The sequence below is a fragment of the Dipodomys spectabilis genome, unplaced genomic scaffold (assembly GCF_019054845.1).
Source record: "Dipodomys spectabilis isolate Male_0828 unplaced genomic scaffold, ASM1905484v1 ptg000548l, whole genome shotgun sequence".
Taxonomy (NCBI): Eukaryota; Metazoa; Chordata; class Mammalia; order Rodentia; family Heteromyidae; genus Dipodomys; species Dipodomys spectabilis.
Genome location: NW_024871225.1, coordinates 150,204 through 175,640, shown reverse-complemented (window position 1 = coordinate 175,640; position 25,437 = coordinate 150,204). Strand labels below are relative to the sequence as shown.

At 54.1% G+C, this 25,437-nt stretch overlaps 2 protein-coding genes across 4 annotated transcripts in view; one reads left to right on the top strand and one right to left on the bottom strand.

Annotated features, from left to right (window-relative positions):
• Nucleotides 1-4,177, top strand: part of Muc6 (mucin 6, oligomeric mucus/gel-forming) — a 30,418-nt gene extending 26,241 nt beyond the window's left edge. Inside the window, exons 33-38 of the mRNA XM_042670397.1 lie at nt 60-309; nt 459-654; nt 868-928; nt 1,670-1,772; nt 2,030-2,175; nt 3,966-4,177. Coding sequence (XP_042526331.1) covers nt 60-309; nt 459-654; nt 868-928; nt 1,670-1,772; nt 2,030-2,175; nt 3,966-4,177 — 968 coding nt within the window. The remainder of the gene's footprint in view (nt 1-59; nt 310-458; nt 655-867; nt 929-1,669; nt 1,773-2,029; nt 2,176-3,965) is intronic.
• Nucleotides 3,720-25,437, bottom strand: part of Ap2a2 (adaptor related protein complex 2 subunit alpha 2) — a 74,064-nt gene continuing 52,346 nt past the window's right edge. For 2 of the 3 annotated variants that reach the window (XM_042670392.1, XM_042670394.1), the window contains exons 10-22: nt 24,161-24,298; nt 21,992-22,174; nt 21,400-21,497; nt 20,955-21,186; nt 20,682-20,855; nt 16,969-17,135; nt 13,917-13,999; nt 8,556-8,645; nt 7,280-7,403; nt 6,475-6,591; nt 6,306-6,375; nt 6,085-6,219; nt 3,720-5,398 (exon numbers count right to left, since the gene is read on the bottom strand). In XM_042670392.1, the coding sequence (XP_042526326.1) occupies nt 5,321-5,398; nt 6,085-6,219; nt 6,306-6,375; nt 6,475-6,591; nt 7,280-7,403; nt 8,556-8,645; nt 13,917-13,999; nt 16,969-17,135; nt 20,682-20,855; nt 20,955-21,186; nt 21,400-21,497; nt 21,992-22,174; nt 24,161-24,298 (1,689 nt within the window). In that variant the 3' untranslated portion in view covers nt 3,720-5,320. The remainder of the gene's footprint in view (nt 5,399-6,084; nt 6,220-6,305; nt 6,376-6,474; nt 6,592-7,279; nt 7,404-8,555; nt 8,646-13,916; nt 14,000-16,968; nt 17,136-20,681; nt 20,856-20,954; nt 21,187-21,399; nt 21,498-21,991; nt 22,175-24,160; nt 24,299-25,437) is intronic. The other variant, XM_042670393.1, reaches the window with a different exon arrangement.

Sequence of the window (25,437 nt, the reverse complement as noted above, 5' to 3'; positions counted from 1 at the left end):
GGACCACACTCCACATTCCCACATTCTCTGCCTCTGCCTCTCAATCCTCCACCGCCCAGGTGACCTCTCTTACCACCCACACCCCCTCCGCGGGCCCCCTGCCGTCCACCTTGTCCACGACGACCTACCCGGGCGCCACAGTCACCATCCTGACGAGCAGGCCTCCTGGGGCCACCCACCTGCCTACCTCTATGTTCCCGGCCGCCTCACGCCCTCCCGCTGGAAGCCCTTCCGCGTCTACCCCGCAGCCTCCAGCCCCTACCAGCCCCTGGGGCTCCTCAGCCGTGACCTCTCCACCCAGGCCATCTGGTGAGTAGTTTGCTCCCTCCCGGGCCTCTGGTGCCCGTCCTCCCCTTCCTGCCCCTCTCTGGACAGCACTCTGGATACACCCCTTCCGACCTCCGCCTTCCCCCACCTCCTGGAACCTTCATGCTGGACAGATTCTTGGCCCTCCCCAGGCCTGTCTGCATCTCACTGGAGCATCTGTCCTTCTCCAAAGCAGCCCTCTCTCCGTGCAAGCAGGCCCTTGCATGGTATTCCCCGCACCCATGCCCCGTCGTCTTGGCCTTCCTTCTGGCTGACACCTACAGCGGCCTCCACCCCACCCCCGACTGTAGAGCCACAGAGGACAGCCCCAGAAGGCACCTCCTCCTGGTGACCTGCAGGAGGCCAGGGGCAGGCAGCCAGGGCTGCCTTCCATCGGGCACTGGTTGCCAGCCAGTGCTCACGTCCTCCTGCCCACACACATCCAGGACTCCCCGCAGATGGAGCCCTGCCCCTCTGCACACCCCTGGAGACACCCCTCCTTCCCATGGTATCCCGTGGGGTGAGCCCTAGGCCTCCCATGGGCAGCACGTGCCACACTAGGCCTCCTACGGGCAGCACGTGTCCACGCTGATGCACGTGTGGCAGCTGGTCACTGAGCCAGGTGCTCGCAGGCTCTCAGGAGGCCCGGGGAGGGCAGGACGTAGGACTCCAGGCCCGCTACAGAACAGCCCGAGTGGAGAAGCTAGGCAGGCTTGGGCCAGGAAGGAGTCAGCACAGGGCAGGAAGACGCATGGGGCAGAATTCCAGGTTTTGCCCAGGATTTTTTTAAGCTTTTTAACCCAGTTCCACATTGGTAGTTTTTCTCCTTTATTTTGTTGGTGGTGTTTGTTCATTTTTTGGAACAGTCTCACAGCATCACCCAGATTGGTCTTGAGCTCATGACTCTCTTGCTTCAGTCTCTCAAGTGCTGGCAGCGCAGACGTACACTGCCAAGCCCAGCTGGCACTGGCAGCTCCTGATGCCACCGGGGTGCCCTGCCCGCCTCCTGCACACCACGGCCTGTCATGAGGCATGCCGGCCCCACTTCCAGAAAACCCGCTTTGCTGTCCCTCCTATGTGCGGGAACTGAAAGGGGAGATGCCTCTCCTTGGACACAGTCTCCTTGGCCTTGGGCACCCGCAGACTCAAGGCACCTAGTTAACCGGAAGCACAGCTCATCCCCGCTCATTTTCAGGCTCTTTAAGTACAAGAATGCCAGGCTTTTGTCCTGGGCAAAGCTGTGGTCTGAGCTCTAGGGGGCTGTGCAGGCCAGACATGCTATAAGGCAAGGGGGGAGTCGGGAAGGGCCCACACCCCGAGCCTGGTCTGCAGGGTCTCACCACAGCGCCCCCCTCTGGTCCAGGGCCCTGTGGCCTGTTGGAGCAGGAGCGGCAGATCACCTACCAGGGGTGCGAGGTGAATGTGACCCTGACTCACTGCGAGGGCCTGTGCTCCTCTTCGGTCAGGTGAGCCACTGGCGGGCGCCCTCCTCCCAGCGGGGCCCAGCCGCCCCAGCCACACGCTCCCGGCGCCCCCGGCACCAGCCTGTCTGACCAGGCTGAGTGGCTGGCTCCGTGCCTGGGCCCATGCCACATACCTGCGTCTGCACGTGGCTGGCCACACCGAGGGCCCGGCCTGCACGCCTGGTGACAGGGTGCCCTGCTCTGGGGTGGCCTGCGGAGGGGACGGCATCCTGACCTGACTGGCCTCTGCTCCTTGCCAGCTTCAACACCGACACGCTGCAGGTGGGCACCCACTGCAGCTGCTGCGACCCGCTCGGCACCTATGAGCAGCAGGTCCTGCTGCCCTGCCCAGACCCCAGCGCACCAGGCCGGCAGCTCACACTCACCCTACAGCTGTTCAGCGGCTGTGCGTGCCGCCCGTGGAACTGCAGACACTGAAAAGGCCTTCCTGTTCTCCTGGGAGTGAAGTCACAGATTAAAATACAACATACTTTTTTTTTTGGTCAATTGTGGGTCTTGAACTCTGGGCCTGGGCGCTGTCCCTGCACTCTTCAGCTCGAGGAGAGCACTCTACCATTTGAGCCACAGTGCCACTTCCAGTTTTCTGGTGGTTTACTGGAAATAAGAGTCCCACAGACTTTCAGATCTCAGCCTCCTGAGTAGCTAGGATGACAGGCATGAGCCACCAGGGCCCAGCTTAAAACACCACTGTGACATCTTCTCTGGGTCTATTTAGCAGACCTTTCCCTGGCCATGGCCCGGCCTCAAAGTACCCTTTGACGTGGCTCACGTAAGCACCAGTAAGGAATGGTGAACTGAAGAGCCTGCTCTGACACGCAGGGAGGTCACTTCCTGTCTGCACCATCCATCTGCATGCCACACTATAGTCCCACCACCCTGACAGGAGCAGACACCAGAGAAGGGGCAGCTCCACCCGGGTCCTCAGGAGATGCAGAACTGCTCGGATGGTGGCCCAAGGGTGTGGGCAATGGGCAGGAGACAAGTGGGACTAAAGATAAGGAAGGCACTAAAGCTGGAGGAGGGGATTCCTAATGAGCCAGGGAGGGGCAGAGGGGGAGGAGGGCAACAGTAGCACGCAGGAGGAGAGGAAGCTGCTTCCGACTCGTCTTCAGAGAGGTCTATCACCTGCCAAAAAGCTGATTCCAACTAAAATGATTCTTGTCAGACAAAGGCTGCTCCTTGGGCATTTGGTTACAAATCAAGACCCTCAGGGATCAAATTCCTACACACATCTGTACAGGTCAGGCCACCGTAGTTCTACCCCAATCATGCACACTTGCTTAAGTGGCATCACCAGAGTTCTGTTCTACTCCCCAACACACCTGCACACCAGGACACCGGAATCCTCCGATCACACCCACACAGAAAGGGACGCCAGTACCCCGTCACAGCTGCACGGCAGACCTGTATGGGTTGGGCCACCAGGAGGCCCAAGGGGCTGAGCAAGACCTGTGTCCCCAGCTGGCTGGAGTGAGGACACCACCCCTCCCCTCGAGGCCCTCCCCTCGGGACGTTTCAAGTCCATGGTGGAGCGAGCCCACAGTGCTCTGGGTCCCCCCCCCCATCTGTACCCACCGCAGAGGGCTCCCCAGGCAGGGGCCATCCTGCCCAGGTCCAGAACGCTGGGTCCACACGAGGTGAGGGAGCCCTGTGCCTGCTCCTCTTCTAGGCCTACAACACAGGCCTTCAAGAGTCAGGACCCCAGAGGAGCCACAGCGCAGCTCTACTGTGCACAGATTAGGCTCAGCCACACCTGAACCCACTGGGCAGGAGACAGCCCTGCTCCAACACTGCTGCGCGTGGAGCGGCAAGTGACAGGACCCAAGGTCCTTGATGCTCAGCTCCCCACAATGCCCACAAGGGACTGAGGGCTATGTACGATGCTCACCCCGCCCCCTCCCCCCCACAAAGACCACACATGGGCATGGGTCACACTCCAGAATTTATTTTTCTCTGAGAAGGAGCACACCGGACTGACAGGGGCTCTTGATGCAGAGCAAAGGCTTGTGCTCCAGCAGCCACCCTTCCTATGTCCCAGACACCACCACCAGGGAGCACTCAAGCCGTAGCCACACAGGCACATGGCCATCCACACGGTGGAAAGAGACTCTGTCCGGCCACTAGAGAAAGGACACGGAAGCTTGCTCCCGCCACAGCCACACCATCCACCCGCAGCACAAGCCTTGGCAGTTGGGCATCAGACTCTGCGGCCAGACCACGGACTCCACGGGACACAAGGACCAGTACACGAGGTTGTCTGTTCTGAAACCAACACAAAGGCTGTGCGCGTGGGGCTGCCAGGGACCCCCGGAGCTGTCACGAGAGGCTGCGGCCTGAGGCTGGCTGAAGGACCTTATGTGCAGCTGACTGGTGCCCCTGTGAACTAGAGGGACCTGACAGCTGGGGCACGTGCTCAGATGGAACCTGCCCCTCCTGACGGTGTCCACATGTGGGGGCGGAGTGCAGGGCTTCCCGTGGCTCCAAAGGCCTCTGCCCTGGACTGGGCTCCTGACTGGGCCTGCAGGGCCCACCTAACCTGCGCAAGACCCGTGCTGGACAGCAGCACACCAGCCAGAGAGCCCCGTACAGCCTCGCACAGCACAGGCCAGCTGCCCTCCTTGTCCCTGGCCTCTTCATTCCCTGACCAACCAGGCCTCCCTCCTCCACCCCGCCTCACGCAAGGGCTGGACAGGTGCAGGTCTGCAGCACCCAGGCCTCAACAGGAAAACCACGAGCCAGGAAAATAAAGCACAGCCTTGCTCCGCCACTCCACGCTTGTGACACCCCCGTCCCAGAACGCACCCAGGACAATGCACCCATTTAAAACAAAAGGAGCCAGGTCTGGTACATCCCCCAGCGCCACTGGGAACTCCTTCCCACCATGCTGCAAATCCACAGTTTCAAACAAGTAGAATGAATGTCTCTAATGTCCCTTCAAGAAAAATGGGGCTGTGAAAAGAATGGCCACAGAGGTGAGCATGGCACGTCGCTTTGCCAACAGTCAATAAAGCAAGTTAAAAATCCTACCCCAGAAACCATCAGGGGTGCTACAGCAACCCGTATGAACACGTTTCCCAGCCTGCTGCGTCAGCCACACACATCAAGCCATTTGTGTCACTCCCAGCATGGCCAGAGCCCAGAGTCATTGCTACAAGCAGAGAGAGCTGTTCCCAGGGTCTGAGATTAGGCCAGCCGCCCTACGGCAGCACTTCAATAAAATTTCAACAAAATTTCCACTTTCATTCAAACTTCTAATTTCCCTTTTAATGTGCCAGGCCGACCCCCAGGGCTGTCTTGATTCCCAGGTCCAGGCTCCCTCCTCTGACGGGGCAGGCCGGCTGCAGCCCTTCTGGAACCGCGTTCTGTGTCCCATCCACACCCACGGAGCCGTCTGGAGGTGCAGGGCTGCAGACGCCTTGTGCTGTGGGGTTCAGACAAGGGGTGTTTATTTGCAGTACGGTAACGAAGACAAATGGTAGAGACGAAGAGAAACGCACAAACACATGAGCCTGATCTTCCATCCTTGAGGATCAGAACTGCTCCGACAGCAATTCACATAATCTCTGAGACACGGTGTCTTTGCTTGTGCGCAGTGTGAGTCGGTACATCTGAAACAGAAAGCGACGGTCAGTGGGCACGGGCGCTGGCAAGCCTCAGCCAGGGCCTTTCAGCCCGGGGTATGCCATACCCAGGGGCTGCGCGAGCTCTCCCCGGCTCCCCCATTCTGGAAGCCGGCTCTCACCGCAGTGGACACAGAGCAGAGGCTGGGGAGAGTGGGTGGGTGCCTGCCAGGCACTCTGACAAGACGTTTGGCAGCTTCTCACAAAGCCAGCTGCGGATCTACCCTGTGAGCCAGCCAGGCTCTCCTGGGACCAGCCATGTGAACTGACTGAACACCAGTACCCAACCAACAAGAACCAGACCCAGAGCAGAACTAAGAGCAGACACAGCGCAGGCACTAGGACACAAAGGTTTCCACTCAGCTTGGTGAGGAGAACGCTGCTCAAGCTGCCACAGAGCAGCAGGGTGGAGCTCAGCAAGAGCTCGAAGCTAAAGCAGGCATTGCCTCGGGAGCTGAGCGCAACACAACCACAAGGGGCATCAGGGCAGCAGCCAGGGTCATTTGTGGGTAGAGGGAGACAGCACACTCACTGACCGGGGGCAGCTATGGGAGAGGAGTAAGCCTCTGTCAGCATGACCCACTGGACTTGGGGTCCCTGTAACCCTCTCTGCACATAAACTGAGCTGGGCCTAACAATCTGGGCACACCCGCCTGCCTCCCTGGAGGCCTGACCTGGGCTTGCAGATTCGGCTCCAGACGCAACAAGCACCCAATCTGGGTAGTTTTGGTGTGTATGATGCCAGCACCCACAAAATTTGCAGGATTGGGGTCAACTTCCTCAAGGAGTGCAGAACCAAATCCAATAATCTGCTCAGAAGAAGAGAAGGGGTCAGGACGCTGGCTGGCACTGGACCACAGGCCCCCTGCCTGGAGGACCTTCCCGCACCCTTTACCTTCGCTTTAGTGATCTCCGTATCCATGGGATGCTTTGCTTTGAAAATGTTTTGCACTTCTTGTTGTGGACTGTGAGAAACAGCACCCAGGGTGAGTACGGGGGCCAAGCGAGAGGCACACGGACTGTCCTATACAGAGGCCCTGCTCCTCCCCACCCTGCCCTCTCACTTGCTCAACTGCTTCCAGCGCTGAAAGAAATCCTGAGAAGCCATTTCTGTGGGCTGGAAAAACTTGTTGAGTGTGATGGGCAGCTTAACGGAGACATTCTGGAATGTGCCGCCATACCTGCAAGCACAGAGAATAACTGGAGACCCAGAAATTCAGTTGGAAAATCGTCGGGGCACCAGGACGGGCCAAGGTACCCCACCGCATGCCATACAGGGCGCCCTCAGCACTGTGTCCCCAGAGCTAAGCCTCCACCCAACGCACCAAGGACAGTCTGTGTCCGGTGACATGCACAGACCAGCAAAGCTGGGGCCGCCACTCATCTGAGTCCGGAGGCCAAGCTCCGCTCTCAGCCCAGCTCCTTGAGCAAACGAAGACCTGGACAGGCCCTACACCACCACCTCCACCCACCCCGCTCTGCTTTTCCCCAGGTGTGCAAGACGAGCCTTCCTCTCCTAGGCCAGTGTCAGGAAAAAGTCAGTCACCACCACCCCTGCAGCCGTCCTTTGGAGCTAGCCCCAGCAGACCCCCGAGGACTAGCTGCCCAGCCCAGAGCGGGGAGTGAATGCCCTCAAGTCGGAAACGCCCTCGCCTGCAAGCCTCCCAGGAGCAGGAAGACCCCACAGGCAAGGTGGTACCGCACCAGGGTCACAGGCCAGCTTCCACCCCCCTCCAGCCACAGGCAACTGGAGCTTGCTGTGTGGGTTCGCCGAGATGCAGCGACACGCTCTCAGTAAAGACACAGAACTGACAGAGCCAGGCAGTGCCCACAGGCTCTGCGCACCGAGGACGTGCGCGCAGCTCTCACCTGAACTGGAGGTTGAGGACCGGCGCCTCCGTGAAGTCAGACAGGCACTCGATGTTGACTGCCTGCTGCACCTGCGCACCCCCGTCCACAGTGGGGTCCACAGGCTTGGTCTGCAGCTTCAGATGTGAGCTGTTAAGGGGTCCAGATCACGCGGGGTGCCCACTGCCCCTGCCTCCCACCAACACTGCTGACCAAGGCTCAGGACCACAGCCAGCCCTGCCAGAACAGAGCCGGCACGGCACCCGGCCAGCTTACACACGGACTGCTGGCCTTGTCTTGGCTCTGTGCCCACTGGCTCTGGCACTTACACATGGATTGCTGTTGCTCTCGGGAGAAACCAGAGCTTGTTTACTATAAGGGCTGGGAGAACCCCTGGGTTCTGCGTGAATCAGAGTCTGCCTTGCTCCGAGTATGGTGCTTGAAAGCAGCCAACACAAGACTCTTAGTGATGTCCCTGCAAACAAGACACAGGAGACCTTTCCTGGATACATCCTATGCCATCAGCCACACACTGCCAGGCTCTGCACCACCCCTGTCCCACAGAGTCCAGTGATTCCCAGAGAAGAGGACACACAGAAAGTGGCTGTGTGTGCAGGAACGTACATAGCCAGTCCTGCATGCGTGTGTGTTTCCACTGTGCCTGTGCTGGGGGGACAAGCTCTCTATCACTGAGCTACGGACATGGCCCCCCTACAGTTTCAATCATCCGCACTGAATGAACAGGGAGCTGCCCCTTACAGAGCCTACTGTTTCACTCTTCTGGGGTCATGAGCCCAAGGGGGAGCATCCCTCTCGGCTGAGCTGCACTGGAGGAAGACATCACTGGGAGGAAGTGCAGCGGACTCCAGCTGTCTCCTTCAACTGAAGCCTTCTCCTGGTATTCCTAAGGACCTCCAAGGGATCAGTCTTCGGTGTAAACAAAGGGTTGCTAGAGTGAACAGAAGCCCAGAAGCCCAGGTTTGTCACCAGATGCTCACGCTGCTCACCTGAGGGGCTTCACACAGGGGGCCAGAGCTCATCACAGAACAACAAAACAAGCTAGAAAGCAAATGACTCCATAGGCTAGATAAAAGCAGACATACATACACAAATGATGTTCAATGTATCATCCAAAGTCAATTCTCAAGCACAAACGTGTACATGATTTTACTGACCACCTAGAAATAACTTTCTATTTTGACCAAGAACAACTCTCTTCAAAGCCTCCTCTAAATCCTATTTGCTGCCTATCTATGTGTCTGTGTCAGTCTGGGCCTGGGGAGAGAGCCAAGGATATTAGCCTGAAGGTCGTCTGCACAGATCAGTGTTGGAGTGAAGTTTAAGAACTGCGTGGAGGTCTTGTTACCATAAAATATGAACATCCGCCCTAGAAAAAAAACAAAAACAAAAGCAGTTTATCTCACCATGTCTCCATAGTATATCCCCTGAAGCCTCCAAGTAAGTTGAGTTCTTATGATGCATACCTGTTTTTAAAACTAAGAACTTCTCATTACCTGACTTAGAAAACAGACCCTTAGTAATAACAATAAATTATTTTCAAATACACATATATATATGAACAATTTTTTTAGCTTTAAAAATAGCAGGCCAGTTGGCATCTACCCTGAGCAACAGGAACCAGGATACAAGGACACATGCACCTCCATGTTCACTAGAGCACTGTTCACAATAGCCAAGATATAGAAACAACCCAGATGCCCCGCTACAGATGAATGGATCCAAAAATTGTGGTACCTATACACAATGGAATATTATGCAGCCATTAGAAAGGACAAAATAATGGCATTCGCAGAGAAACGGATGGCACTAGAACAAATCATGTTGAGTGAGGTAAGTCAAGAGCCAAACGGCACATGGTCTCCCTGATATATGGATGTTAAATCCAAAATGCAAGGAGATACAACAAAGTAAACAGGACTTGAGAAACAAAGGTCATTGCTAAATGACTCCATGCTGCTGACCATACATACGGCTGGGGGCGGGGGGGGGGGGGGGGTGTCTGTGTGTGCATGTGTGCTTGCGTCTGCGCACACACACACACCTCTAGGGAAGCTAGGGGGAGGCACAGAATCAGAAGGAAACAGAGAAAATTACAACAGAGGGGCCCATCAGCTGCACTGGACATGGATGAAAGAACTGAGCAACTCAAGGGCGGCGATGGGAGGGAGGGAAGGAGAGGGAAAGAGGGAGCTGTTGACGCTAAGCAAAAGTGAAGAAATGTGCACACCACCCGATGTGGAAGAAATTATATTATATTGTCAAAGCTCATACAATTCACAAACTGTATAGACCACAATAATGACAATTTGCCTTGTGAAGGTTAAAATGTGTGACTTTAACTGAGCATCACTATCTCACAATACTGTGAAATTTGTGAAATGTATGTAATCACTTAAGCACAATAAAAAATTATTTTTTAAAAAAATAGCATGCCAGCTGGGCACCGGTGGCTCACGCCTGTAATCCTAGCCTCCTCTCAGGAGGATTGTGGTTCAAAGCCATCCCGGGCAAGAAAGTCTGTGAGACTCTTATCTCCAATAAACCACTAGAAAACCAGAAGAGGCCCTGTGGCTCAAGCGGTAGAGCACTGGCCTTGAGCTGAAGAGCTGAGGGACAGAGCCCAGGCCCAGAGTTCAAGCCCCACGACCGACAAACATAAAAATAAAAATAGCATGACAGCTGGAAACAGGAAGTTGTCTCTCCAGCCTCCAGGTGCCTATCTCCAAGCCGCCCATGCTCTCACAGAGCAGGGAGAGGCAGGGAGAGCTACAAATGACAAGCTTGGAGGGCCAGCTGACACTGGCAGATCTGCTTCCAGGGATCTTCTCAGGACCACAGTCACACCTGTCTTCCCTATACCAGCAACAGCGAGACCACCCACATACCTCTCCAAGGGAGGCCTGGCTGAACCACATTCACAGCCAGCCTGGTACTGATGCTGCCCAGGCAGGCCAGTCCCACACGCACGGACCCTTCACTGTGGCCATCAGCCCTCCACAAGGCCATGTTCAATGCCTCACTGTTCTAGCTAACCAGGCAGTGATGCCTTCACCCAGGTCTTAGTGGATACTTTTATCCTTTAAGTTCAGAAAGGAAACTAAGCTGAGCATTGGTGGCTCATGCCTGTAATCCTAGATACTCAGGAGGCTGAGATCTGAGGATCAAAGTTTGAAGCTAGACTGGGCAGAAAAGTCCCCGTGAGACTCTTTTATCTCCAATTAACCACTCAAAAAAGACTGCTGTGGCTCAAAGTAGTAGAGTACTAGCCCTGGGTGAAAGAGCTCAGGGACAGTGCCCAGATTCTGAATTCAAACCCTACAACTCAGAAGGAAAGAAGGGGATGGAAGGAGAGGGAAGAGGGGAGGAGAGAGAGGGAGGGGGCAGGAGGAAGGGAGGGAGGGAGGCAGGCAGGCAGGGAGGGAGGGAGGGAGGCAGGCAGGCAGGCAGGCTGGCTGGCTTGTGGGAATGGCTCAAGGTTTAGTTTTTTTCTCTATAAAAAGGTAAAGCAGGGCTGGGAAGTTGGTTCAGTGGTAGAGCACTTGCCTCGCATGAATGAGGCCCTGGAAGTGGTGCTGTGGCTCAAGTGGTAGGACACTAGCCTTGAGCTGACGAGCTGAGGGACAGCGCCCAGGCCCAGAGTTCAGGCCCCACGACCAGCCAAAAAAAAAAAAAGAAAGAAAGAAAGAAAGATAAAGGCAAAGCAGTCTGATGTCATTGCTTTAGCACAGCTGGGTAAAGCCATGGACAGAGATGAAGCCTCAGCCAGACAGGTGTAGGACGGCTGGAATCTGGCTCTTGGACTTGCAAGTCTCTGGAACCCTCTGGTGCAAGTGACTTTGAGTGCTGACACCAGGTGGGACTGCCAAGTTCATCTGGCCACATGCTGGGAAAGGCGCCTGAAAGCCAACAAGTCCTCCTGAAATACCCGACGGCAGTGGTGATAGCGTGAGGACCTGAGCGCCATGCTAGGGAGACAGGAACGAAAGCAACCGCTCCTCCCTTTATGGATGACGCACACCTTTACGCAGAGAATACTGCACATCAGAAGCCACAAAGACGTCACAAGAAGATTATAGCTGAGAGAGGAGAGAAAAATAATATATAGAGGAAGCTAGGTAACAACTCTCCAGCCTTTCAAAATGAAAGAAAAAGGATGAATACAGCCCTACTAAGTCTTCGAGCATGCCAGTTATGAACCAGTGTGCTACACCACAGGAGCGCGAGAGCCCAGCCTCACACTGGAGGAGGAGGAAAGTGTGGCGATGAATGTGGCTAGAAATGAAAAGGAGGAAGACCACGGCAGCACTAGGCAAGAACTTGCAGGCAGGAGCCAGATGGCGCAAGCTTGTAACTTATCCTTCGAGAGGCTAAGTTAGGAGGACAGAGTTTGAGGCCAGCCTGGATGCACAAGGAGAGACACTGTCTCAAAATAAAAGTGAAAAGGAGGCCAGGCCAGGCAATCTCAGGAGTTACATTTAAAGGACTTGTTTCACTATGTCGTGTTGCATCTCTACAGAAAAGCCATGCAAGATTTTTTTCAATTTCTATATTATATTTATTCTAACAGTTTTATCAAACTGGTATTAGGAAGAAATGGCAAGCATTTACTTTGATATGAAAAGCTTCAAAATATAGGAAAATGACCAAGAAACTATATATAGAAATACACTTAATAACGGTATATAATTATTAATGATCTTGAGGGAAAGAGCATTATCAAAATGAACCATGTATACTAGGTATGGATCTTCAGCTGTTATCTTGGAGCTTTTATCTTTTTTCTAAGAGTACTGGTACTGAAAAACTTAGAACATAAAACATAGCTTATCAACTGTTTATGACATCCAAATCTGTAGCAGAATGCTTTAAATATGTGTTGAGTATTTTAAAGCATTTTATAGTTTATAATATGAAATAATATATAAAACTAGCGTCTTTACTACATGTGGCTATGTTCCAATCCAGAGGCTCATTTTTTTTGTTTTTTTTTTGTTTGTTTCTGTGTTGGTTCCGGGGCTTGAACTCCGGGCTTGGGTGCTGTCCCTGAGCTTTTGTGCTCAAAGCCAGCACTCTACCACCTAAACCATAGCTCCATTTCTAGCTTTTTGGTGGTTCACTGGAGAAAAGAGTCTCACCAATTTTCCTATCCAAGCTGGCTTCAAACCATGAGCCTCAGATCTTCAGGCTCCTAAGTAGCTTAGGATTAAAGATCGGAGCCACCAGCACCCAGTGAGACTCAGGGCTTGTTGCTTTAAACTGAGAAGTTTCATTGTATATTCAAGATCATGGGCTTGTATGTACCTTCATTTATAAAACATCTGTAACACGACTCTGCGTTTTAAAGTATTTGGTAGTGCTTTACTGCTTAAGCAAAGGAATGAGTGCAGTGGGCTCTGGTCTCTTGAGACAACTGCATGTGGTTGATAACCCAAATTAGAACATTCAGTCGTGTTTAAAGGCACAGCGCATGGGCATTAGCACACTGGCATCTTGCAACCATCCCACCACCCACCTCCAGAACGTTCTCATCTTCCCAACTGAAAGTGTCCCCACTAAACACTGATTCTTTAGCCCCTGGCACCATCCTACCCTTCGTGGAGTGCTCTGGGGACCTCGTGAGTGGAATGATGCAGTACTTTGACTTTTGAGTCTGGCTTATCTCCCTTAATGCCATCCCCATAGTAGGTTCTGTCAACATCTCCAACCCCGGTGCACATCTGTCATATCGCTCGAGCTTTCATCCTTTCCCTCCTCATTTGGCTGCTTCGAGTACACACATCTCTCTCTTCAAGACCCTGCTTTCCTTTCTGTGCCTACTCCCACAAGTGAGACTGTGGATCCTATATTCAAGTCTACAGGACCTCACCCTGACTCCACTGCAGGCCTGCCAGCTCACAGCTCCGGTAGCAACGTGCACGATGCCACCTTTCTGCACTTGTCTGTGTGACACGGCCGTCCTCACCTGTGAGGCAGCAGCTTTTTGTAGTTTGGGTTTGTGTTTCCCTAACAACCAGGGAAGAATAGCTTCTGGTATGTTTCCTGATCATTTGCTCATCTCTTTGGGAAAGTGCCTACGCCATTTTATAAAGTAGGTTGTTCATTTTCCAGTGGGTGTATAAAGGAGCATCTTACACATTCTGGATATAAATGCTCTGTCAGTGTATGACTTGTAAACATTTTTCATAATTCTCCCACTCTCTTTTCATTTGTTTCAGGTTTTGGGGTTTTGTTTTTTGGGGGCCGGTTGTGGGGCTTGAACTCTGGGCCTGGGTGCTATCCCTGAGCTTTTCAAGTTCAAGGCAAGAGCTCTACCACTCAAGCCACAGCTCCACTTCTGGTTTTCTGGTGGTTAACTGGAGATAAGAGTCTCACAGATGTCACTGCCTGGACTGGCTTTGAACCATGATCCTCAGATCTCAGCCTCCTGAGTAGCTAGGATTATAGGCGTGAGCCACCAGAGCCTGGCTGTTTGCTTTTAAGACAGGGTTTCACCATATGACAGAAGCTGGCCTAGAACTTGCAATCCTCCTGCTTCAGCTTCCCGAATGCCAGGATTATTACAAGCATGGACAATCATTCCACACCAGTAGTTTCCCATAGTTTGTAGACACTTTTATTAAGAAATTAAAACACATACCTAAGTTCTGCCGAAATTCAGACTTAAGTCCAATTTGAAGCAGCTGGTTTTCAAACAACACACCATTATTTTTACAAACAAACCTAGGAGAAAAGGACAGAATGTATGTCACTCAAATTGCCCATTTGAAATACAAGAATTTGTTTTGCAAAAGAGTTTAAGTACATGAGATCTTAGCTGGAGACAGCTCTAGCAGTAGAGCTCCTGCCCTGGCAAACACAAGGCCCTGAACTCAAACCCCACCGTTGCCAACAACGTAAAAAATAAAGGAGAAAATACCCAAGACCAGAACACCTCTGTGGCTGGAAGACAGGAGAGAACAAAGAAACAGCGAGATCTCACTGAGAGGGACACAGAGACTGAGTGGGCGGCAGCAGGACTCCTCCGGCAGCAGCCCCCAGGAGAGAGAGATGTCACTCATCATGACAGAGGCAAGGTCAAGGTGAGGAGGCTGGCAGCAGAGGGTGCACCTGTGGCCCATGCTGTGCCTGAGAAACAGTCCCCAGTGGCAGACGCCTGGAAGTTTCCACCTGCACCTGCGCCTGCATAGACTCCATGATCAAGTTACTCTTTGCCAGAGACCACAGCAGCAGCAGACTTCCCTGGGTCCGCAACCCTGAGACATGCGGTCAGAATGTTGTGTGGGGCCTCAGCAAGGGCCTCAGGGGCTCGGCTGGTCCCACTCAACCTGCTGTGCCCACAGGACGCAGAGGCAGCAGCCCTCCCCCCCCACCCACACACACAAACACATGACTATAACTCAGCAGGTGTCTACGCAGCTCTGGCCACAGTAAGAAGACTCAAGCCAAGTACTGCCTATTCAACTGCAGCCCAACCTTCACAACACTGCTGAGAGTATATGCAAGCACATGTAGTCTGGAGTTGCTCACAACAGCTGTCCTGCAGCTGGGAGCAGCGGCAACCAATCTGCTGCCTGAGGGAGAGCAGGGGCAGCTCCTCCATGCCCAGCTCAGACGCCATTCAAGGTGCTAGAGCCAACACCATCCATGGGCCCACATACTTGGTTCTAGATGAAGTCACCTTAAACTCAAGAATGCCAAACCGCCACCCACAAGACTGCAGAGAAGCCCCTGGTGCCCTCATCTGTTTGCTGGTTGCTTTCCAAAGGGTCTGCACCTTGACCTTGCAATGTAGGGACAAAGAGAATCCATGTCAGAATGGTACAAAGTCCAGCCTCCTGCAGGCACGCTGTGCCCCACAACCCACTCCTGTTCCATCTTGTGCCACAGGCCAAACAATGACCTTAGGGGTCCCCAGGCAAAGCTACCATAAACACCAGCACAGGCTGCAGTCCCAAAGAACTAGGCCTAGTGCCCCAATAGCCAGGTTAACAGGAGTAGGGCCAGCCAGGGTACCAGACCTACAGAGTGGCCTCTGGAGACCTGGAGGCGGGGGGGGGGGGGGGGGGGGGGTGCGGCGGGCGGCAGCAGCAGAAGCTTCAGGCCACCGACACCACCACCCACTCGCTCTCCTCCACCACCCTGCTCCCAACAGAACAGCAGCTGCTCTGGGTCACCTAGGATACTACAAACGCTACCTTGTGAGCCCAGTTAACCAGCAACTGACAGCACTCAGCCCGCCACAAGCAGATTCTCAAAACCCCGACAGTGAGGTAACACCACAGCAAGGCCAAGACCACTCACTGGAGCCCTCAGTCACCATGCAGCCATGCAGCCCTCAGCCAAGACAGGAGAGTTAGAGGCTTCCCCTCCCCAACCCAGCCAGGAGGTGGCAGCCCCAGCCCCGCCCCGCCCCGCCCCACCCCGCCCCGCCCCGCCCCGCCCAGCCCAGCCCAGCCCAGCCCAGCCCAGCCCCAGCCCCAGCCCCAGCCCCAGCCCCGCCCAGCCCAGCCCAGCCCAGCCCAGCCCAGCCCAGCCGGGAGGTGGCTTCCCCAGCCCAGCCCAGCCCAGGTCAGAACAGGCAGTGGCTTCCCCCTTAGCAGCTATGGACCTGGGTTTTCTGTGGTGCCTTCAAATCCCAAACTCAGCAGTTCTAAAGTGCTAAGAATCTGTTTTCAGCCAGAGAAGCAACTTACACCAAGACCACATTCTAAACCCATCTTCCCTAAAAGGACGTAAGAATCAGTGTGCAAAATGAACACAAGGAAATAAAAATATCTAAAACAACAAGTCCCACCAACATCTGCAAGAGAAAGGACCAAGGACCACTCCCGAAGCTCCCTCATCTACACTCAGGACAGAACCCAGGCCACCACTGTAGAGGTGCAGGAGCTTCACATCACCTGCACACTGACACAGCAGAGCCAAGACAGTACCGAGGGAATCTGCTGCAGCAAAAGGAAAGAGCAGGTGCTGGGAGAGAAGTCTGACAGCTCCCTTTTGAAAATGGGAGACAGCGGGGAGGAAGGAACTGAACAAGGGGCACACACAGGAATCCAGGCACAGACACCTGCAGAGTCAGGAGGACAGAGCCAGAGGCAGGAACCTCTGAGCTTGGCCAGCAGGAACAGGGCAGGAAGTCACCGGCAGAGTCCAATGGAATAGCTCCGCTAAACAACTAATGGACTGCTTAACAAAAGTGGCACGGGTGGGGAGGGCCGGGGAGGTGGGGGGATACCAATGGAGCAGGAAAGGTGCGCAAATGCAGTCACATATTCAATACACATATGTAAAAACTGAACTAAGCCACTTGAGGATAAGGATGGGAAAGGAGAGCTGGGGGAGGGCAACCAAAGTCGTGACACCTATCAACCGCACAACGCTTATATCATCATCATCATCATCACAGCACGTAGCTAGAAGGCAAACAAAGGCACAGTGAAGAGTTCAAAACACCAGACAAGAGGACAGGAGAAAGGCAAAAAAAAAGCGCCAGCATCGTTGATGAAGCACCCTAACAACAAGGAACAAAGGAGACAACATAATTACATCCTCAGGTACAAGCAAGGCAGACCATGTGGTCTACCATCCCACACAGCACCCAACACCAACCACCTCCATCAAACAGTGACCAGACCCAGCTCTGCACAGCTGACCCTGGCCAGTCTTTGGGACCGAGGGAACCTGGCTACCTGGCAAAGTTGTCTTCCGAGCCTGGAGCAAGCGGTGCGACCGCAGAAGCTGAGTCTGAAAACACGTCCACCAGCAGCCCGCCACCACCAGCAGAGGCAGGGGGCACGGCAGGAGCCGGGGGAGCGGCCCCCAGACCCAGCAAGTCTGCCGACGGAGAAGGCGTGGACTGGAAAAGAAGGAAGGAGAGGGTCAGCCGTGCATCTGGAACATGAGCAAACTCAGAACCCACCTGTGTGCAACACCTCTGAGCCCACCCCTCCCCCACATCCACTGGAGGACAGTGAGCAGCAGCCCGTGAGGTGGACAGCCTCTGGTCAGATGCAAACACACCTCAACTCAAGAGTCAAGCTGAGACAATCCCAAGATTCACAATTCAATCTCAACTTCACACCACTAGCAAACAGCCTGTATTTTTCCACAAATATTTGAATAAGAAAAATCTGAAAATATATTCGCCATCAATGAAAATCAAACTCTAGTCCCGGAGAAGTCTGTAAGATAAAATAACCAGCAAAAGAAAAACCAGGCTAGAGGCATGGCTCAAGTGGCAGAGTACCAACCGAGCAGGCAAGCCCAGCAAGCACACACCAGCTCCCAGAAGTCTTCAAATGCCTTTTGTCCTATTAAACCTAAACTTCAGTTACACAAGCCACCGAAGCAAGGCACTGGCAGGAGAAGCCAGCAGACCTCCCGCCTTACTGCCTCCCTGGGTGTGGGGAGACCTCCCCACAGCACACCCCTGTGCGACTGGACACTCAAGCTACACATCTGCCCCCGACAGGAACAATGGCAAGAAGTAAATTAAAAGCTTCTTGTACACAAGCTCAGGCCAGGCCAGCCTCTGAGAGCCGGCTGGCCACCAGGGAAACGGGCAGTTACCAGGTAAGCCTGCAGCCTGGGGACCACAGGCCTCTCCAGAGCTCACCCACCAAGGAGAGACTTGCACAAAGAAAACAACAAAGGGTCTAATATCTACTATCACCCTGTTCTTAACTAAAAGACTTTGGCCAATGTCATTCCAGACAGACAGTCGTGAAGCCCAGACACTTGATGCTACTGGGAGCAGCCCCGCTCCTTCTTCCCCACCCCCCACTGGAGGCGGTCTCCCTCTGGACCCGGTCTGGCCTCTCTGACACCCTAGTTTTCAGGCAGATGGGAGGATGCGTGCCCACCACTACAGACACTGACAGCGCTCAGCATCCACCTGCAGGCCCCTTGCAGTCAGGAAGGACGCGCGCAGCCTACAGGTGGGAAAACTGCTGAACTGACCCTGGGAAGGCATCAAGAACCGGTCTTATCTAGATGCTGTCCCCAGGGGCAGCCCTCATCACATCCTGAGAGCCTGCTGAGCCGCAATGCCGGTGTGTCAGCCTGTCCCTGCTTGTAGAAAGCTGAGCCCCGGACATGGCGGTCATACTGTACTGTTCCTGGCCACTGTGGAAGTGCAAAACCCAGTACGAGCCAGACAGAGAACAAGGACAGCAGTTACAGTGGCTCCCAAGGACCCTGTCTGTGCTTCAAGGAAGGCCAGGAATGCCCAGCACCGTAAGGAAACACATCATGGTTCCCAAAGCACTTCCTAGTAACCTGCCGTCGCTACCAGCCAGCCTCCTGCCTACACAGCATGTTAGACATCAGCTCATTTGCCTACACCTGTGGGCTCAGCTAGACACAGCTGCTGCCCATTCCCTGGCACAGGCTCTAAAAGATGAGCCACAGCCCCACCCCACCCCCACCAGTGGGAAGCCTAAGCTAGCACAGCAGAAACACCCACACGTGCACTCCCTCCAGAAGCCCGTGCCACCTCACCCGTCCACCCCAGCTACAGCCCTCCAGGGCTTGGGGCTGGTGACTTCTTCACTGGAGTGTCAGTCACCTGGAAGAGCAGGAGGCGGGACAGGAAGCCCATATCTTGTGCCTGGTACCAGTCCCGAGGGACAAGTGCACAAATAAAGGGTCCCAGCTCTACAGAGGAAGCGCCAGCAGAGGCTGAGCATAACCATGAACTACTTGTGCACCAAGAGAAAGACCACACCTGGACAGAAAACACACACCTCTCACTGACCCCAAATTAACTAGTCATTAAATTTAAGTGGTCAGAAGTCACCACAAAGGCAGAAGAAGGCAGAGTGGTGCAGCAGGAAAGTCTTGAGGAAGGGAAGCGCAGGACCGGAAGGGGCACAGTTGCTAACAAACCTGAGCTGAGGGAAAAAAGGACAGAAGCTACCTGAGGAGACTTCAGGCCAGCGTTACTATGAGGGGTGGGGGATTCTCATTTGTAGACTGCAGGAGTTCTTCACCAAGCAGTCAAAAACAATCCAGTAAAACAAAAGCTTGTAAGTTCCTACACATGTACGCAGCTCAGGTGATACAGCTAAGTACAATCAATCCCGTATTGTCATCAGTTGTGTTGAAACTGTATGATCTGCTGAGTGTTTCCCAACCTTAATTCTGGGAAAACATACTTCCTAAAAAGCAAATCGTGCCCAAAAAAGCAAGACAAAAGGTAATGTATTTAACTGAAGGGATAAAGTGAACACATTACATTGTTGAAAGGCAAAACATCTTTCAGTAGATGCTGAGCAGCACCGTGGGTAAAAAAAGAACACACACCCACAGTGCACCACCAAACTCTCCATCTGTACATACTGTCTTTCTACAGCAGTGAGAACTGTATCCCAGCAGACACCCAAAGTCGATGACAGGTCTCACCACAGGCCAGCACTCCCGGCCTGAGGGCCGAGCCACCGGCAGGCAACTCACAAGGAGACCCCAGGGAGGGACAGCAGGGCTCAGACATAAACATACTCTTGACAAGCAAACCACCAAGGCTACGTCTTTCCTGTTCCTATCACCGCACCAGCATGGCTAGGGAGGCAAAGCTCCCTAGCATTTCCCCCTCCCTTTTTTTTTTCTTTATTTGTGCCAGTAGCAGGGCTTAAACACTAGGCATTGTGCTCTCAATCGGATTTTTACTCACAGATGGCAATCTACCACTTGAGACGCATCTCTTCTTCTGCCTTTTTGTTGATTAATTGGAGATAAGGCTCTTGGACTTTTCTGCTTGGGATGGCTTTCAACCTCAGTTCTCAGATCTCAGCCTCCTGAGTAGCTAGCACAGGCATGAGCCACTGGTGCCCGGCTCCCCGCAGCCCCCACTCTCCTAGGGAGCAGAGAGCAGTTCATAGGACATAGCCGCTATGAAAAGTAACAATGCCATGGCAGCAAACACTGCGTCTCAGAAAACACAAATACAGCTCTCAAAACAGTATTTTCTATCCACTAAACACCAAAGGTCCTATTTTCATCTATGTGCATAATCTCATCACGTCACACAAAGGAGAAATTTGTTCTACTCCAACTCACTACAGAAACCCTCCAAGATTTAGCAAGGCCAAGTCCATTCTAAAGCAACAAGGAGCACTCAAGAAACAAGTGGCACAGCCTCCAAACAAAGCACCACAGACAGAATCGAGCTGGGCTGGCCTCGAGAAGCTGGCGTCACAAAGACGCGATCAGCCGCCCACAGCCTCCTGGGACCAGAGGCCTCGGAAGGCCTGGGTGCGGGAGCGCAGACCCTGAGAAGAGGCAGACACCAAACTCCTGACTCGGGCAGAGTAAACAAAACTTCTCTCCAACTGGACATGCTTTGCAATCACCAGCTCAGAGCGTGGGAACTGGTGGAGCTGGGGGCCTGGTGGCAAGGACCCACCACAGCACTGGTACTGGCCGGGGCAGGCTCGGGGCCCCCGTTCACATCGATGCTCCGGTCCCGCTTGGTCTCTTCCAGGTCAGTCACGGTGCTTGGGCCCTTCTTCTTCTTGAGCTTGGCCAGGATGGAGGACTCACGCTCCGGGAAGGGAGGCATTTCCTCCAGGACAGTTGCCTATTGCAAAGAACAAAGGGTCAGAGCTGGGCCAAGCCCCAGTGCCCATCACCGACCTAGAGGCTGCAGTGCCAACAAGCCCAGCCAGGCGGTCCACACCAGAATATCAGTGCTGGCCACAGTGCTCAGCCGCAGGTACTCCACGGCCCGCTGCTGCAGCTCCACATCTGCATTCTTCAGCTGGCTGTCACTGCGCAGCACATCCTGGATGGTGGCCTTCACTTCCGGAAAAAGGTTCACGAACTTGATGTAGGTAGACAGCAGGAGTGCCCGGGTAGGGACGCTGCACAGGTGGAACTTGGAGTGAAGCAGGTTGAACTGGATCAGAGGACTTGGGGGGGACAGAGAGCACAGGTGAGGACCGGTTACCTCACCCTCCTGCACCCTGCAGCCTAGCATCTGCGGTGGTGAGCAGCAAGACTGTGGGCTAAAGCAGAAGCTCCCCATGGGCACACGTCCATCTGTCTGACGCCAGATGCCAGCTAGGGGTGGGAACAGGACAGCCAGTGCAGAGTGCCCTGCGCTGCTTCCTGGTCTCTCTTACCTAGAGCGTGGGTCCCCAGCTATCAAGTTTCCAAACTCGCCCAGGATGTAGCCGCCTACTTTGACCAGATTCTCATGGCATGCTGGAGCCTGCAGAGCCTGGAAAACCATGGACACAATGAGCCAGGGCCCGGAGAAGCACTGCAGCAAAGGATCTAGAGACGGGCTCGGCGTAATGATGAGCCAAAGCCAGGCCTGCACGGCCTGCGTGGGGGCTTCCCCGGAGTTCAAGACTACTAAGTGCCCCTCGTGCCCAAGCCTCTCCGCAGAGCAGCCCGAGCAAGGTCAGCAGCGGCTCCCCAAAGGCTCCCTGGGAACAGCCAGACCCCTTCCCATCCCTCACACACAGGCAGATTCAAGGGCAGCCCCAGGCAGCGATTTCAGGAAGCTCTTCAGGAGCCGGTGTCTCACCCAGGATGCATTTTGGAAATTAGGGTGAGAGGAAAGTGGTGGTGGGTGTGGGGCACTAGCAGTGGAAGGGAAGGATTCCAAAGAATAGCTGAGGGGAGCAGCTGAGACTCCCACGTTCACCTGAGCTTGGCACAGGGCCGGAGAGGACACCCACCCTCCTGCGCTGGAGACCCAGGCTGTACCTCAAACACTGTCTTGGCGGCATAGCCCTGCACGTCGTCACGGTTGATGACGATCTGAATCACGCGATACCACACCTCTTCGCTCACGTAGTCTCCAGCGATGCGAATCAGGTTCAGGATGGTGTCCACATACCAGGTGTAGTCCACTGCATATTTCTCAGCTAAGATGGCGACTTTCAGCACCTATAGGGTGGACAGGCTGGTCAGGCAGGTGCCACACAAGCTCTCAGCAACACCAAGGACCAGCCAGCATCAAAGCCCGTGAGAGGCTTCAAAAGGACCTAAAACTTGAGGTGTGTGAGAAGATTCACCAGATCTCAGAGGAACAAAGGAAGCCAGTGGACCTCCAAGGACAGATGCAATGACCAAGCTGGGGGTTCGAAAGGCTGCACAGCTACATCCAAGCCACCGCTCTGCTCCTCACCATCACCCCACTGAGGTCCGTCCTGCACCTTGTCCCCCGGCCACAACCAAGCTGCTGCCAACCCACATCCAGAGCTCCTTTCTCCTAGCAGGTCTTCGTCATCATCCACCCTCCTCAGCCCCACAGGTCCCCCTTTTCTTCATGGGAAACCCACCTGATCACCACCCTATCCTGCCCCCAAGGAGCCACCAGGCTTATGCCCACAGAGACAACTACTGCCTAGGCAGCTCTGCCTCACTTCCAAACTGGGCTCAATTCCAAGTCTCCTTCTGGCACTGCCCCCCAAGAGTGTCTGCTGGCACCACCACACGCTCCTCAAGTGGCTGACCTGTCACACACAACTCTGCCATTCTCCCTGCTATCCTCTCCCAGGAACTCCAGGCAAAATGGGCTTCCAGAGCCCCAGCCTAGAGCCTGGACTGGATGTCTACTTGCTCTACCACCTCCCGCCCTTACACGGACCCCATGACACCCTTAGAACATCTTCAAAACACACGGCCTAGGCTGGGAAAGCAGATCAGTGATGAAGCATTTGCCTAGCATGCCTAAGGTCCTTGTTCCATCCCTACCTCCTAGTATCTTGGTTCCATCTCTAGAAAAAGCTAGAACAGCTGGACTTGCAGCCCCATGCTGACCATGCAGCCATGTGCTCAGCCACAATCCCAGCTACTCTCAGACCCGGGACGGAAGCTCCCACCTTCTTCAGGAAGTCTGTGAGGCCCCAGAACATGGGGTCAGCCTCCGCAGGTGCCACCCCGTGCACATGCAGACCCGTGTTCGGCCCTCCATCTGCCTCCCAGGGCAGAGGCTCCCTGCAGGCCCCAAAGCAGCGCTTGTGCAGAGACAGAGGGGCACGTGACTAGGGCTAGCAGGACCGTCACCCACCACACAAAAAGACACTGGGTGGACTCCAGCCCCCACACACAGACGTGCTGACCGTGCTCCACTGTGTGCTGGGCACACCCAGAGCAGCATGGCTGCTGGCCCCAGGCCAGCCCCACCCAACTTGGGCCACACTGCCCAGGCTGAATCGGAAGTAGACCTTGGAGGAAGCTGGTGAGTCACTTAGTGACACCCAGATATGGCCCACCAGCCCTCCTCTACACAGAACACTCCCTCCCCACATCATCTACTGCAGCTGGGTCTGGAACCTCCCCAAGTCCTAAGCAATGGAGACCTGCTCTCCAGGGCAGAAGATGCCAAGGTCACTTGGCATGTCCTTGAGAGGGCTGTAGGGCCACGGGCTGCCATCTCTTCCTCTGCCTATCTATGATGTGAAATTTAACCCACCACACACTCCCCACACAACACAGAGAAAGGATGAGCACATGCAGTCACTGTATTCAGTGTACCTTATGTAAAAAACTGAACTATGTATCTTGATAGTAGAGAGGGGAAGGGAAAAATGGATGTGAACAATGGAAGATGCATTGTACTCATAACCTGACTTATGAAACTGTAACCTCTCTATACAACTGCTTAATAAAAAAATAGCGTAACAATTCTTGTCTACTACATCCTCATTCAGACCCCGAGCAGCCAGATACTGAGAGGAGAAGAAGGGAAAGCCTGCTCGTGGGTTTCACATGTTTCAGCACTGAGAGGGAAGTTGATGCAGAAACAAACCTCTCATCAGTCCACTATAGACACCGGCAGGGCCTCCCAGACAGAACTGCTGAACACTGGTGAGACAGTCCCGCTGGGCTTTCATCCACAGCAGGCAAGGATTGGGGCTGAGAACTCACAATCTCCTCTCGGATGGAGTAGTCAGCCGTCTCCAGGTAGCTCAGCATCTCCGCCACAATCTGCTGGGCGTTGCTGCGGTCACACATGGCATAGAGCAGGTCCACGGCCCGCTGCCGCACACTCACGTCTCGCTCCGTCTGGGAAGCAAAGAAGACCGTTAACCCCACATACAAGTACAGGCTGGAGGCACTCGCTGTCTACAACAGTATGTGGCCCCCGTGGCCCCGCTTTCCCCAGCCCTGTCGGCGGCCCCTCCTCTGCCCCACACCATGCAGGGAGGGCCTCACTCACCATCTGTACCAGGGCCCAACACTGCAGGTCAGAAGCCCTCTCCCTTGACTCACACCCCCTCTGCTCTCTGTACTTGGAACAAATGGTCTGGACAAGCTAGATTCACTGCCACTGTCCCACTGGCCAGCTTCTCTGAGGAATGTGCTCAGGGCCAAGTGGGTGGGTCACTGAAGTCTCTCTATTGTGTGGTCATAGTCTAGCACCTTCCAAATTATGTCACCAAGGAACTCCATACAAGGCGGGTCTTTGGACCCCACCCCAGTGGCATCAGAAAAAGACCCTAGAAAAGCTTCACGGCACAGCAACATCTGAGAATACAGTAAAGGTCCAGGCACCTACAGTGGTAGAAAATGGGGGAGCCCAGCACAGGATAGAGGGCCTCCAGCAAGGGCCGGAGCAGAGTGAGACAAGGATTGTCTCTGACACAGGGAAGAACTAGAAGACACACAATCAGGACCAGGAAGAACTCGGCCTCAAATTCACAGCAAACACTGAATGTAAGTTCCATGCCACACTCGGCATCCCCAGACACTGCCCAAGACTAGGCCGAGTCAAGGGCTCTAGGTTCCCTCCTTACACACAAGCAAAGCAAGAATGGGCAGACAGTGTGTGACACTAGCAAGATCACCTTGAGTGAGATTCACAGGTAAGCCCCGGAACACATACCTTGACTAGGCTCTTTCAACTCTGTAATTTTTTTTTCTTTTTTTGCCAGTCTTGGGGCTTGAACTCAAGGCCTGGGCACATCCCTGAGCTTCTTTTTGCTCAAGGCCACAACCTGAGCCACAGTGCCACTTAGGGCTAAAGATTCTTACAGACTTTCCTGCCCCATCTGGCTTCAAACCTCAGATCTCAGCCTCCTGAGTAGCTAGGACTACAAGTGTGAGCCAACTTCACCCACCACAATTCTGGAATTTTGATCTTTTAAAAAATATGAGGGGCTGGGAAGGTGGCTCAGTGGTAAAGCACTTGCCTTGCATGCATG